This window comes from Dicentrarchus labrax, unplaced genomic scaffold (genome assembly GCF_905237075.1).
Source record: "Dicentrarchus labrax unplaced genomic scaffold, dlabrax2021, whole genome shotgun sequence".
Lineage (NCBI taxonomy): Eukaryota > Metazoa > Chordata > Actinopteri > Moronidae > Dicentrarchus > Dicentrarchus labrax.
In genome coordinates this window covers 19169034-19185132 of record NW_026136705.1, presented here as the reverse complement: position 1 = coordinate 19185132, position 16099 = coordinate 19169034, and the positions used below count along the sequence as shown (strand labels likewise).

Below are 16099 nucleotides of genomic sequence, written 5' to 3'. Positions count from 1 at the left end.
CCCTTGTTGCTCTGTAGTTCTACGCAGCATCTGAGCGTGAATGTGTACAAGAGGAGGTTAAAAAAGTTATATATTCAACGCACAAACACTGCCTGTTTTTTTTCAGGCAGAGCTGTTCAAGTCAGCACTGAGTCATTGTTAACAGAAGAAGCATTGTGGGTGTTGGTAGCCATATGGTCAACAAATGAGATTGCATCCAGCCTCAGCAGGAATCCACTACAGGGGAGCGGAGCGCAACTTTGCACATGATACTGACAGCAGCTCTGTCCTGTTCAGATTACTGATGGACAACAGGATCAGAAGAATTCCTGAAAACACCTTCCAGTCTCTGTGGAAACTGGCTGAACTGTGAGTAACAGCCAGTTTGTTTTTGTCTTTATCACATAATCAATTCACTTTTTATCAACTGTCATTAAATAATAATAGGTGGTATGTGTAATCGATCACTATATTTCAATGGGGACTGAAAAGTCTATTTGAAAATAATTAAATGCTCTGTATGGAGTTTCTTATTGCTGATTGAAAATTGATTTTTCAGAGCCGGATTCGAATGGAGTTCATATCTAACCCATCAGCAGATATTTGTCAGATATACACATTTATTTGAAAAGACTCAAACAGACACATTGTTTTCAGCTATTTATTTCAAATTGAATGATCAGTAAGTGAGAACCCCTGCTTATTGTCACTTATTATTTGGTTAGGATGAAACCATTCCCAGAACAAACAATATATAATTACAATATAAGCACATCATGTCTCTATTAGTGGATTTTGTGAATTATATTTCACTATTAAATTCACCAGCAGCCTGAAGCTGATGGTTGATTATGCTGATAGTTTGATGGACCTTCTAATGGCTACTTACATACTTTAACTAATGATTAGTATAATGTCAGGATTCTGAGATTTACAGAACAACCATTAGGGTGGATTAACCCTAAGAGGTGAGACATAACATCACATCACAGAGTGGCAAAAGAAAATTATGTAAAAGAACTTTGATTAACTTTATGTAAACAGCGAATATTTGTGTTTCCACTATTCATGCTTGAATGAGTAAACTCTGAATATAAGTGCATCTGCATGTTTCCCATTTTGCTTTTGTCTGTAGAATTAGCATTTCCTTTTTTCCCTTTTCATTTTTCTCTTTAATTTTAGGAATCTGTCCAGCAACAGGATAAGGGAGCTGCCGAAAAACACCTTTAAGAACCTCTCCAAGTCCCTCCTTAAACTGTAAGTAACTGTCTGGCTGCAAGGAGGGGTATGCTTCTTTATGTGAGGATTATTGGAGGGGATTAGGGGGAAATGGAGTATATTAAGTGTAAAAATATTGGGGATTTCCAGTTTAGTGGGATTTAGAGGACATCACTTTAACTTAATGGGAAAGAAAGAAAATTGAAGTATTACGCACCACAAAAAGTCTTGTGGTGGACATTTCTGTCAGAGATGTTATTGTTGTCACACTCGATAAAATAAGTGCTTGTTGTTCTATTTCTAAATCCGGTTATATACTGAGTTTAGCTGTGTGCAAACTCTGCATACTCCATAAATGTTGCAGTGATAAAAGTTTAGCACCTGAAAGTTTGAGGTTGACTTCTACTCCACTAAATATTAGAGGAAAATGATTACTCTATTACGTTTTACATTACATTACATTTAACTCTTCTACGTTTATCTTACAGTTATTGTTAATAGTTACCTTACAAATCAAGATTTTACATACAGCTTATAAAATATGATGCATTGTTATACTGTACACTGTTATACCCAGTTATATCAACTAGTATTTTGACCAACTACAACAGTAACATGCTGCTTACACATTATTGTATCAGTAATAATAATTCAGTCATATGATATTACACTCCACGTAAAAAGTACTTTTGATACTTTAAGTACATTTTACGTACTTTTAAGTATCAGTGCAAATTTTATTTGTCATGGATTATTTTTAAAGTTCCTTGTTACCATATTCAGATCTTTTACTTAACACCTGCATATTTCTCCCATCCCTTGTGAAAGATATGAGAAGCCATGAACAGAAATACCAAAAATGGAGCAGATGGTCTCTACAAAATAAAAACTGTGTTGTAATTCTTTGCATTTTGTCATTGAAAGTAATGCAAGTCTGCAATGGAAATTTCAATATCCTAAATGTTTTGGACAAAATAACTTGAAGTGAATAATGATACCATATTTCATAGTTGCCACACTAAAAATTTCTGAATCCCAGAATACGTGTGTGCATACGTAAGTGTGCGCCATTCATGTGTGTAGGGAGACATCTAAATCAGCCAGGAAAGAACTATCAATTCCTCTTCATAAAGTACGTCCATGTTACTTACACTTGTGTATTTGTGCACAAGAGCTGCTGCTTCTCTTATTCAGTATACTTAATATCTCTGACCATTGCTAATGCAAACATTTACTTTACAGTAGAAAGATTAAGACACAGCTGCTTGTGAACATCTGTTGTTTCTGTGAAAAAAGTGGGCAGGACCAGCGATACTGCCAGTCAGAGTCCGGCCTCATGAATAATGCTATTATAAAGTTAATGAGCTCCAAACAGCCTGTTTCATTAATGGTGAGCCTGAAAACAAATTAGTTTCAGTGAAATAAATGTCAGAGAGAAGTAGGCAAACTCTCCCGCTTTAAATCAAGTCTTTAATCAGTTTCGCACAAAGTTTAGCTTGACGGAAAGGTTTTCATGCAGTTAGTCATTATGTGTTTGTGTGTTATCTGCTGGTATATGAGACTAAAAAGTAATCAGTGGATTAGATTTGTGGTTTCTGGTTGGAGGGAGACCAGAGTTAACAACTGTTCTGCTGTCAGCCTAATCTAATGTCACAGCGTTAAAGCGCAATATCAACCCTTCCAAGATTTCTTAGAAAGACATGTAAACAAAAGGTGGTGTGGGAAATATAAAAAAATTGATTATATTATTTAACGTCAGCTCACATTGCTTGATACCAATTTTCAGTTTAACACAGAGATTCATTTGTCTCTCTACACAGCATTACAATGATAAAATACCCCCACAGAGAGGACATGCAGTAAAATTCACATCTGAATGTAATGTTCCAGCAGATGATGACGATCCCTCTGTCCACACATTTACACGCAAACACAGATAAACACACACAAGCAGAAAAAAGAAAAAAGGAGATATGGTTGTTGCCAGTTGCATTATTGATCAATGAAATACTTTGCTCAGGACAGGAGGAATCCCACTCTTGTTATGAGATTCCTTTGAGGGATTCTTTGAGGCAAAATGAGCTGGAAGAATGGCAAGACTATTATCAAGGACAGCCTGCACCTCAATTAAGTAGTTTCAATTAATTAGTAATAATAATAATAAATTTTATTTATTGAGCACCTTCCTAGGAACTCAAAGACACTTCGCATAAGTTAAAAAAATAGAAACAACACACGAAAAATATATATAAATCAGTGATTTGACAGTGGATGGATCAGTACAGTCTTGGATGTAAATGGTAAATGGACTGTATTTATATAGTGCCTTAAATGCCACACTCACCCCATTTTCTCTTTGGGGAGAGAGTTCCAGAGGGAGGGGGCAGCTATGGAGAATGCTCTGTCGCCCCAGGTACGATGCTTGGTCTTCAGTGATGGGGACAGGAGGATGTTGTCAGTGTGGCAATGGAGGGCTTTGTGAGTGAGGAGAAGGACTTTAAATTAGATCCATTGTTGGACAGGGAGCCACTGGAAGTTCTGGAGGACAGGGGTGATGTGGTCACAGGAGTGAGTATGGGTGAGCAGGCGAGCAGCAGAGTTATGGATGTACTGAAGTTTATTCAGGACTTTGGAGGATGTATCAATCAAGATGCTGTTACAATAGTTGATTCTGGATGTAATGAAAACGTAGATGAGGGTCTCAGCAGCAGAAGAGGAGAGTGAGGGGTGGAGGCATGGGATGTTTTTCAGGTGGAAGAAGGCAGTTCTGGTGATTTTGGTTGCTGTTGAAAATGACTCAGCAGTTGCAGATGTGTGGGGAGGGAGACAGAGTGGTGTTGTCGATGGTTAGGCAGCGGTTGTTCTTGTTTTTTCGTTAGGGATTTGGGACCGATGATGATTATGTTGGATTTGTCGCAGTTAAGTTTGAAGAAGTTGGCATGCATCCATGATTTGATTTCAGTGAGGCAGTGAGTGGAGTGGGATGTGGTGGTGAGGGATTTAGTGGAGACATAGAGCTGGACATCATCAGCATAACAGTGGAAGCGGAGACCATGACGGCATATGAGGTTACGAAGAGGAAACGTGTACAGGCTGAATGAGGAACGAGCACTGAACCCTGGGGGATGCCATGGGACAGGGGAGCAGTGGAGGAGGTGCAGTTGTTGATATTGATGAACTGTTTGTGAGATATGACCTTAGCCAGTTTGTGTTTGGTTATATAGGTAACTAGATATTTACAGCTAGCAACAAGCACATCACTATTTAAATTGTCAGTGTAATGCATTGAATCAGTTTCTCTTCATATTGTGAGAATAACTCGACATTTGTTTGTTTTGCAGGCATGATGTTTGTGGCAGCAGCACTTGTGGTTTGAATGTCCCTGAAGTCACATTCAATAACCTGTTCATATTTTCTTGTGAAGGGCTGTTTACTCAGGGTTTATTTGTAAGAGAACTAATGTAGAAAAACAAGTTTGTGTCTGTCCTTATCCTCCACCTGTGGCCACCATAGGGTCAAACCAAACTCTGAGACAAACTCTGTTGAACAGCCTTGGGGTTTCTTTTGCCATACATGGGCTACATAATAATGAAGTACAGCTCATTAGGATGGAAACTCCACAGCTTAAAAAGTCAGATTTTCACTGTATTTTATGACTGAAGTAGACCTGCTTTTAGTTTGCTCTGTTATTCTTGCCATAAATTGCATTTTAAAAATGGGTAAAAGAAGTTATAATAATCCGAAATTTACAGCAGTGCCATCCAAAAATATCCATACATACTGTGTATTGTTGGTTAACATAGTGAGCTTCCACAGGTATAACCATCAAATGTAGAGTTTGAACAAAATGTAATTTGAGTGTGAAAAATGCAGTGACAGTAGGATGGAAGTTGTTGGCCTGCAGTTAAAAAAACAACATCTGGATTTTTCTGTCATTTAGGCACAAGTTATTTCACCCAGGCAGGATGTATTGACTTTGTCATCATCTGTTTATTGTTTCAGAAATATTTCCCACAATCCCCTTCTCCACATTCACCCCAGCCACTTCAACCACCTGACACATCTTCAGTCTCTGTAAGTACACACACACACCGACATACACACTCAAAGAAATTTGCTTGTGCAGTGGTGAAATATGCTCTGTTTTCTGTAGGGCTCTGGAGGGGATAGAGATCCAAGACATTCAGACGAAAATGTTCCTGCCTATGAAGAACCTCTCCCACATGTACGTACAATCCTGCACAAGTATCACAATCCTCACCCGTGTCTGTCATCACTCAATAACCAAACATGATGTGTCTTTAGCTTTTTTATCCCCTCCATGTCATATTTTATTTCTATCTCTGTCGTTCTCCCCGTCTGCTACCACTTTCTATTTTTATTTCCTCCTTTCCTCTACCAGATACTTTAAGAAGTTCCAGTACTGCTCTTATGCACCCCATGTCAGATCCTGTAAGCCCAACACTGATGGCATCTCTTCCTTTGAGGACCTGTTGGCTAACATGGTGCTGCGTGTGTCTGTCTGGGTCATGGCCTTCATCACCTGCTTTGGTAACCTCTTAGTAATTGGCATGAGGTCACTGATACGAGCTGAGAACAACCTGCATGCTGCCTGCATCAAAGTCCTCTGCTGTGAGTAACCACACACTATTCTCTCATAAAATAAAGGTATACTATCTGCAAAAATACTTGAATAAATGTAGCATCTGACTGTGCCTTCAGGGTAGAGGTAATCCTTACCCGAGCAGCAACAACAGTTGATGTAGGATTTAAAAAAATAAATAAAACCAAAAAAACAGATCTAAAAAGAAAAGGATGGCCTCTGAGCTCTGAATCGCTGATCACATCTCTAATTTCTTTTTTCAGATAATGATGAAATGAAAACATAACGGCAGTTCAGTCTGATTATGAGGCCAGGTGGCAAATACTTAATATAAAATATTAAAGGGAAGGCTGTTCTAGAGTCGTGAATATGTCAACCTTCAAAAGCTAACAGAGCTGCAAGGATCTAAAGGGTTTGTAGGGCAATAGAAGTGCTGCTGTCCAAACAGGTGCAAAACCAACCACATGTTTGTCTGAAATTAAAAACATATTGAAATCCTTTGTGAAATAAGGCACGAGGTTGAGCAAAACTGCACCATTTGGAGTCTTACAAGTGCTAGGCGTATACTGTAACACTGCAATAATCAAGCCTGTAAAGAAGGAATAGGCCTAATGCCTGAGGACATCGAAGCCTGGCTTTGTAGGAATTAGTCACACTACTGTACATTTGAAATAATCTGTCACACAGGCAGTAGAGTGAGGTGCTCATGGTGTGCAACGAATAGAGGTCAATGGATCTCTTTTTCTGGGGAAAGAATTCATGTGTAATACTTCATGTAAAACATCATGAATTAATATAGAAATAGTGACTTGGTGGTCAAGGTCCTGTTCTGTTCACACCACCCGGAGATGATGCCAGAATAGAAGGAGAAGATCATTAGCACAAAATAGGAACCTTATGTTGCGAGCTTTGGCAGTGATTATTCCAGTTGTGACTATTGCTTCTTCAACCCTTAACTGCAGTATTATAATTAAAGCTCCTTGAGATGAAGGCGGTGAACTTGATCTTCATAGTTCCAGTTTCCTACAGTTCATTTTTATGCCCTGTGTTTTTTTGTTTTTTTTAACCAACAGACATCTTTTGTCAGAGTGAATCCTGGTTGGTTTTATAGAGAAGAGTAAAATAAATCGCAGTGAGGAAGAGATTATAGCTCAGGGACGTGCAGAGTTTAGTGGCTTTAGTGGCTCATATAGCTTTTCTTTGGCTGAAGGGCCCTTTCAGCCCAAATAGATAATGTTATTGTCGCAGTTGACCTCTTATTCTAACAATGACTGTTGTTATTACATCAATTGTTATGTTTATCATTTCATAACATTGACACTATTTGAGTCGCTTCCCATCAAAATGGCTGCACACATTGTTTTTGTGAGCTGTTTCATATGCACTTGGAGGTACTTGGAGTTGAGGCAAGAGCAACACACCTTTTGGTAAAAAAAGAACATCAAACAAAACACTCAAATGCTCTTAATGAAAAAATCTTCAGGCGTTCTAGTTTTATGCCTTGTATAAACACAGTCCACCACTTAGTGAGATACATTTATCCTAATTTTAATATCTTGGGTAAGATTAATCGTCATAAAACGTTTATAAATTCAGCTTTAAAAAAAAAGATTAGAAATGTTAATAATAATTTCAAAGCAATAGGAAGTCACATTCCAACAAACAATTGCACATAGCACAAAGCGGTATAAATCAAAGGCAAGCACTTCAAAGGACAGAACATTTCCAAGGCTTTTCTAAAAACAAAAAATCCACATATCCACTGCCTTTTAATGCACTTTTTGACTTATCTCCCTCATTGTGCACCATTTGTTTCCTCTCTACTTTGCCTCAGTTTTGTATTCTCAGTCAGTGCACTATTCTTTAGTTCTTTTGTGTCAGCTTTACTTGTAACCATGTCACTCCCTGACTCTCCCTCTCTGTGCCAGTTGCTCCTCTTCCCTCATTTTTGTTCATCCTCCAGTGCTTCACTCCCTTGGCTCTGATCTCTCACCTGTATTCAGGATATATCTTTTAAAACAGTACTGCAGCTTGAAGTTTCGAAGAAAAGTTGACACGTTTTATTTTGTTATTCTTATTTCTAAGTTTTCATCCATGTTGTGTAGACTTTCAGTGCAACAGGAAAACTAAAAAGAAGTTGAAGCTTTAAAAAGTCATGGTGGCTTACGGTGTTCCTGGTTAGCTCAGTCGGTAGAGCTGGCGACCCATATACGGAGTTGCTGCAGCAGCCCGGGTTTGAATCTGAGCCATGGTGGCTTAAATTAACCCAGTGACTCACCTATTATTTATACCCAGCTACGCATCCACCCACCAAGTGTCACACCTGCACATCCCATGCAAGTGATTAGTCTTGCCTGCTCTGGAGGGTAGAAATTATGTTCTGTAGTTTGTCTTTTAATGAGAAATTTATGGTCTGGCCACAGGAAGAGCCAGCAGCTGACAGGTGGACTCCTCCAGCTAACCCACGCAGAGCACCTCTGGATTTATGTATGTCGTCACTTCTTATCGTTCAGGTGCAGACTGCCTCATGGGAGTGTATCTGTTTTTCGTTGGAGTGTTTGATGTGAAATTCCGTGGGCAGTACAATCGTAATGCCCTGCTCTGGATGGAGAGTGTGGAGTGTCGGACCATTGGATTCCTGGCCATGCTCTCCTCAGAGGTAACTGAACGTAGATCAGCATCCCACCCACAACCACACATACACAAATATGCATACGAACACAACCTGCGACACACTGTAGCTATTTTCTTTTTAAGCTGGCAGCTGCACTTACACACTATAGTTCTGCTGATTCTGCTTTTAATGATGATACTGCTGTTAATGCAGCCCAGCATCCAGCTGCTTTATAGGCTCTGATTCTAGTTTTCCCTAGTGAGAATTTGATCATACATTTCTGCTCATAGAGCTTCTGCCTACAGGGAGTGACACTTTCAGGGCCTAAATAGCTAAATGTAACTCTTTGCATACCACTATTTATTCCCCGTAAATCTGTTTTATTGTTGTTGGTGTTTTATGCCTGACAGAGGGAGGCATCAATCTGGCTTTTTCTCTCCCGATACCTCAAATCAGGGTATCCAAGGACCCAATACCAACTCACTCTTTTCCCAAAGTTAGAAGCTGTGAACCTCACTTTGTGGGGCTCAATCAAATAATTTTTATGTAACGTGATGGGGGAGACACTGACTATTATTCAAGTCCCTGTTTTGTTTGTATTGTGCACAGACACGAGGATGTGGGTGACACGATCCAGTTTCACAGTATTTTGTTGATTGACAGTTACCCGTAAAGTACTGTATCAATATCATGTCAGTGCTAACAAAAGGAGACAACCTTAATGTAGATTTCTTTGTGTTGTTTGGTGAATTGGTGCATCCTTAACTGACTTCTGATGTCACATACAGACTTTTGAGGATATTTGTGCACAGAAATAAGTGGAATCCTTTATCCAGTTGATGAATATATGTATAATATATGAATAATAATATATGAACCATACAAATGTTTTTGTCATATTGACAACAAATAAAGTATACGCCAATAAAAATTAAATTCACAAGCTAAGTTTTTGGAAAATCAGAGAAGAAAAGCAGTAAACAAACATATATTTTGTGTTGAGGGTAATGTTAATCTGTGCAAAGTTTTGTGCAGTGAAAAGATTGACTCTCAAAAGCCTAAAATGGCTTTAACAAAAGCACTTGAATGCACCGACAAGGTCAGTCCTTGCTTGAGACTGCATTAGTACACAGTGAAGTGTAGCAGATTGATGTTGCTGTGAAAACTATAAGTCATATTGTTACAAGCCAAACTCGATGCCTGTCTGGAAGGAGGAAAAACTATCTAAAGGTGTGTGCTGCTTTGGAAAATGGTTGGCTCAGTTTATGAGTTAAAACATGCTCCTTTAAGAATAATAATAAGTGTTTTTCCTCAGGTGTCTGTTCTCCTCCTGACCTACCTGACTCTAGAGAAGTTCCTGGTCATTGTCTTTCCCTTCAGCAATCTGCGCCCGGGCAAACTTCAGACTGGGGTGAGCTATGCTACTAATACAGGAAAGTAATCTGTCTGCTGAATGGAAATCTTAACATTGTACTTTACTGCTCACTTTAGTTGTTTGGTGTGCATGCAACCTATGGTGTGAAAACACTGTATTGTCTCCTCTGTAGCAGCTTTCATATGTGGCCTTTGCTTTAGCTGTCTTTAGAAACAGAACAATTGTATTGCAGAGCAAATCCTAATTACAGCAAGGTAGAGTCAGACAAGCTGTTTAATATGTGGAGGTGCAGAATTTCAGCTTTGGGTCGCAGTGTTCACAACGCCAGCTTTGTTTTTAGCTCCAACTCCAACAAAAAAAATCAATAAATGACACAGCAATAATTTTATGAGTACAACTAAGCTGTAGAAACCTGCTGTCAGTTGACTCACCCTGTGTGTGTGAAAACACCTAATTAGGATTTTTTTTTAATCAAGATTGAGATTAAAAGATTAATGAAGATTATCATTTTAACAACTGTTACGTTTCGACACTTTGACCCCTGAGGAAGGAAAGGAAAGAGTAATTCTTGGTTCATTTCAGCTCATCTTCTTCAAATGCTGTGTCATAAAAGAAAGAAAAGAAAAGAAAAGAAAAGAAAGACAACAGAGTATTGAAATATGTATAAAGCATAGCGTTAGTGCAGTCAGAACAGCTGTTCCATTTATGATTCACAATCACTGCCACAATCACTGCCTCATTCACAGCTGTTGACAAGAAACATCAAATCACATTCATGCAGGTGTAAAGCGTTGCCATTGTAACACTGACACTTTCTCACTGTTACTCTGCTGATGCACTCATGCCAAAACCACCACCCCAACCTCCTCTTAATGAGCTATTATTATTATTATTATTATTATTATTGATTTAACTAAGATGTAAGTCTGATTGAAAGAGTCTCTCTGTGAGAATTCAATTCTGTTTTATTTGTATGGTGGCAAATCATAACAGAAGTTACCTCAGGACACTTTTCATATAGAACAGGTCTAGACCGTACTCTTTGTAAAATAATTTACAGAGACTCAACAATTTCCATCATGAGCAAGCACTTGGTGACAGTGGCAAGGAAAAACTTCCTTTTAAGAAAACCTTTTAGAAAGCTCTGCCATCTACTGAAATGACTTGTTAGTCAACATTAGACAACCAGACTTGTTGTTTGAATTAAAGCTGTTAAATGACTGAAAAAGTGTAATCCACCAAGTCATCAATTTGCTTAAATCCTTTTCCATTGGTGTTTGAAGAGTGCTCTGTCTGAAATCCTAACAGCATGTTTGTTGTCCCGCTGCAAGGTGGTCCTAGTCTCTATCTGGCTACTGGGGTTCATTATTGCAGCAGTGCCCCTAATGAATGAGGACGTGTTTGGAAACTACTACGGACGTAATGGGGTCTGTTTTCCCTTGCACTCAGACAGGCAAGAAAAACCTACTGCCAAAGGATACTCCACAGGGATCTTTCTGGGTAAATTGAAGGAAAAAATATAATTTCTTTCACAACAGTTCATTTTACACTGAATACTGATTCATTAAAACAGTTGGTTGTTGGTTTTTTGTGTTTGTTGTTTAGCACCTGAGCGTACCTTTAAATCCTAATCCTCTTCATTCAAACTGATAACACATTCATGCCATAAAGGGGAAAAACACTGTAAAGTGATCAATTGCACTACACACTAAGATTAAATACTGGGCTATAAATCTATATAAGCCATCCTGCCATCTTGGATGTTTCGAGAGCTGATCTGCTTCTATTTTTAGTGGCATTATTACAGCATTGCACCTTAAATTGGGCTATTACACAGAAAACACCATGGCTCCATCAACAATGCACTATTAGTCTTGGTTGTTATTACTCAATGTTCTCACTGAGGACCCGTGGAAGTCTGGCAACAGTGATGAATGAATTATTGGGATATTCTGCCTAAAATGCCAGCATTTACATCACCAAGCTGTTAAAATAAGAATCCTGTGAAATAATTCATGAGTTACACAGTTTCATCACTAGCTTTTCTTTCAGAGTGTATACATCTATGCACATATATATTAAATCCATGCATTTAAAATTCATGTGTGTACAGTATCTGTGTTTGTGTAGTGTAAATACTGCACCTGCATACTTATTTGCACGTTATTTGCACATTTAAGCAGTGGTTGAAAGTAACAAAGTAGATTTACTTTATAGTATTATTTTGAGGTACATTCTTGATTACTTCACTACATATAGCTGTAGTCACTTACTTTTCAGATTAGGATACATTGTTGAAGAGTAGTAGTAGTTGTAGTAGTTCCCAACAGTTTTGGCTTGTGACCCCTTACAAAACATCTGTGTCTAGTTTTGGCTCCTAATCACGTTTCAGATGTTTATTATGTTTATGAGCTCCCCTCTAAATGTATCACACAGTTTCATTCATACATTTTTTATTGTTTGAAGCCCAAAGAGGTAAATTGATCCATTATGTCACAAAACAAGCTAAGATTAGAAAAAAGTCCAAGGAATTAAGACTTTACTTAGAATTAATATGTTTTTTCTTTTTTTCTTCATACTCATGACCCTTCAGAAGTGTGACTCTTTGCAGGGGGCTCGGCCCCTAGGCTGGGAACACAGGACTAAACTATTGAAATGTGTATGAATTAATCCAAACTAGCTCCACCTCCGCAATCTACAACATTGAAATGATGCTCACGTATTGACCCTTATGTCATCTATATATCAGTCACAGATGCCATTTTTCTGTTGAATAAGTACTTTTACTTTTAGGTATTTTGCTGAGAATACTTTTGTTCTTTTAATTAAGCAGGATTTTGAATGCAGGAGTTTAACTTATAATGAAGCATTTTTACATGAATGTATTGATACTTAAGTAAAGGATCTGAATACTTCTTCCACCACTGCATTTAATAGCATGTGCGTTTCGTTAGGTCTAAACCTGGTGGCATTCCTGGTGATCGCCTTCTCCTACTCCAGCATGTTTTACTCCATCTATAAAACTGGCATCAATGCAACAGACCTGAGGAGCAGACTGCACAGAGATGTGGCCGTAGCCAACAGGTTTTTCTTCATAGTGTTCTCTGATGCCCTCTGCTGGATTCCCATATTTATGGTGAAAATCCTCTCACTGCTGGAGGTGGAAATACCTGGTAAGAAATTGAACAGCCCCCTCTTTTTAAGGTTATATGTACATTACATTCCTAAAATCACCCTGCCACACAGCAGTGTTCTACTGTTTGAATCCTTAACTTATGGAATAGTATAATAGAAAGCATCCACAGGCACGTACTGCTTAAAAATGTGGCAAACTTTGCTCCTGTTCCCTGTGTCCTTAGGTACCATCTCCAGCTGGGTTGTCATTTTCATCCTTCCCATCAACAGCGCCCTGAACCCCATCCTGTATACCTTGACCACCAGCTTCTTCAGAGAGCAGGTGGAAGTCTTACTCTGTCGCTGGCAGAGACGGCACACGTTAAAAAAAGACCGCAAAAGTCTCACCTCCTCCACAATCTTCATGGAGATGCCAAGGGCTCCTTTCTACCAGCTACCAGCCTACCTACAGCGGGTGTCACTGACTGGCGCAGATCCTCGTTATGCCTGAGGAAGGCAGGAACTTTTCTGGCACTTTGTACGGGTCAAGGGCCAATTACTGGTTATATCTGTGGTCCCCTATGTGACAGTAGCACTAGTGTGTTTTAACGGGACTGACCTCCCAGCGGAAGAAACATAACAATCACTGTGCTGTCTCATCATGCTCTGATATGTTCCACATTTGTAAAAATGACCACAATTAGATGCTTTTATCTAAAGCACTTTTTTTACCCAACGTATGCGCACAGTTAGCACCTTTCGGGTCCTACTAAAAGTCACTTTGTGTGGGTATGAGGAGCCAGAGATCAAACCGCCCACCTTACAATTAGTGGATGACCCTTTGTATCAGTGGAGCTACAATTGCCCCCATGCTTGCATGCTTGTGTGGCCATACATTTGATATTGCTCCGGGTGAGTTTACAGTAAAGTGAAACAAAGAAGAGGAGACGGTGTAATAATAAATACCAGCATATACTGTACATCTCGCTGCCACCCTAAGGATGATCACAATGAACTTCTCTTCAAGCAAGAAAAGTACTTATTTTCTAGAATGCATAATGTCCCACAGATGTTATGTTTTACTTTAGTGAACCCTTCTTTTGTCAGATTATGAAGCTAGAACAGGAGAGGCAACTGGGAGAAAAGTACCCAAATATCTCTCTTATCTCACAGACACTGTTTTCTATTATTGAGTCACTTAAGGATGTCACAGATGTAACGCTCATGAGTCGCAGAGCTGAGAAATGGGTTCAAGGATAAATGGTTTAAGTCCCAACAAAAACAAGGAATGAGTCTTGGACTGGATAAAATGTAGCACTCAAACATGGTTTATGGAATTATGATGCTGGCATAACAAAATGAAAATGCAAATCAGCAGTTTATTTGTTTTCATTGAATGTGCACCAAAACAAACACATCTGAAATTAAAATGCCAAAATCCAGCTCGCATTTTTTTATTTGACATATTAAAATGCAAATGCAAAGTCAATTTTACATGTCATTTTAATATCTTCTATAACACATTTCAAATAAAAATTAGTAACACAATTGAATGTATGCATTTATTATGCAATCCAAATAATCCATGACATTTGTTCTGCTCTCTGCTTCACCCCTCTGTATTTGTTCTCTCTGCTCTTTTGTTGTCGTCTCTTTCTGGTAAGGTCTCAATTGCTGGGTTCACTGGTGTGATTAGTTTTACTGATGAGATTTTCTTCTGTAATACCCTGTTTCTAGGGGAAATGTAGAAATAAAGCTGCAAATGAAGGAGTGCATTTGCATTTTAGCATGTGTGATCATGCAAAATTATCATATAAATGCCACAAATCTTATTTAATGAATGAAACAGATGTAATAAAATAAAACATTTACTGACATGATAAATTGTCATTTTTGACACATGATATTAATGGTTCTGTTACATTTTTTAAAGGGATAAGAAAGTGAAAAGATTTCTACCAACATTAAATGTGATAAGTATAAAAATGACAACATAAACTGGGCTTTTGCATTTTGAGTTATGTCAGAATTAAGTGTAATTTCCAAAGTGAATGTTACTGAATGAAGAAAAGATTATAATTACATGTACAAAATATGAGAGGAACAGTCAATGGGAGAAAAAAACGTGAGAGAAAGAGACTTAATCATCGACAGTCACTGAATGTTGCACATCAGTTATGTGCAGAAGCAGCTTCCTGTTCCCCACTGACTGTAAACCGATGCTTATTTTCCCCATATTTTTATGTCGTTCTAATATAACTACTGTAATCTGAATTTTTTCCTTACTTGTTTGTCACATGCCATTTTGTACACTCCATCTGCATGTACAGTAGGTGCTCCCATTCATTATAAATCTGGACCAATATGCTGTAGCACCTTGATACCATTGAATCATACTTTTCTTTACCTTTCTCATAACCTGGACTGGATTAAAATGTTTGGTTAAAGAGCACCATGCTGTATTTAATTCACTAATCCAATACATGTTGGATCAGTTGTGTTGTCACTGTGCTTGTCAGACGTTACTTGGACTGTTCTAACTTTGGTCCATGTTTGTATTTATACTTTTTTATACTGATATATACTGTAGTATGACTTTGTTTTTTGCTGCCTTTTAACAGTTGCTTTAATTAAATGACAATCATCAGCCAGATAATGGTGAAAGAAAACCAAAACAGGGAGGGTTATAGGTGAAGAGAAGAGGTGGTTTATTGATTGTACAAATTTCTGCAAAGCATACCAACACGTGGATCCCCCTCTGACGAAATAAGGTCTATCATTTCATATTATGCTGTGCAAATGTGCATATGTTTATTTTTGTTGTATAATATTTGGTACAGGAGACTGTTTTCTCTGTGTATGTTCTGTATATCATTGTGTTTGTTGGAGTCGGGTTGGTAAATTTTGTGTTTCCCCACAGAGACGGCTCTTTGACTGAAATAATAAAAAGATGACAACAAACATTTTGCAATTCTTTTTGTGTGAGCAATACGCGACCCATTAAGGCTACCTGTAACCTAACAGGAACACAGCAAAAACAAAACAAGTGGGGGTGTATTTTCAAAGGAGCAAACCTGACTAATACAACACCCACATAAGCACACACACACACACACACACACATAGGAATGGAGATTTCTGATTTACAGGACAGTAACATTTTAGCAGGTTATCATTTTAGTCCAGATAGAAATTA

General features: G+C 38.3%; 1 protein-coding gene across 2 annotated transcripts in view; it reads left to right on the top strand.

Annotated features, from left to right (window-relative positions):
• The window catches only part of rxfp2a (relaxin family peptide receptor 2a), a 48827-nt gene extending 32963 nt beyond the window's left edge, over positions 1 to 15864 (top strand). The window contains exons 11-20 of one of the 2 annotated variants that reach the window (XM_051400715.1): positions 277 to 348; positions 1162 to 1236; positions 5200 to 5271; positions 5351 to 5422; positions 5645 to 5829; positions 8314 to 8459; positions 9730 to 9825; positions 11121 to 11289; positions 12744 to 12962; positions 13149 to 15864. In XM_051400715.1, the coding sequence (XP_051256675.1) occupies positions 277 to 348; positions 1162 to 1236; positions 5200 to 5271; positions 5351 to 5422; positions 5645 to 5829; positions 8314 to 8459; positions 9730 to 9825; positions 11121 to 11289; positions 12744 to 12962; positions 13149 to 13414 (1372 nt within the window). In that variant the 3' untranslated portion in view covers positions 13415 to 15864. Of the gene's footprint in view, positions 1 to 276; positions 349 to 1161; positions 1237 to 5199; positions 5272 to 5350; positions 5423 to 5599; positions 5830 to 8313; positions 8460 to 9729; positions 9826 to 11120; positions 11290 to 12743; positions 12963 to 13148 lie in introns of both variants that reach the window. The other variant, XM_051400714.1, reaches the window with a different exon arrangement.
• Positions 15865 to 16099: the final 235 nt, after the last annotated feature.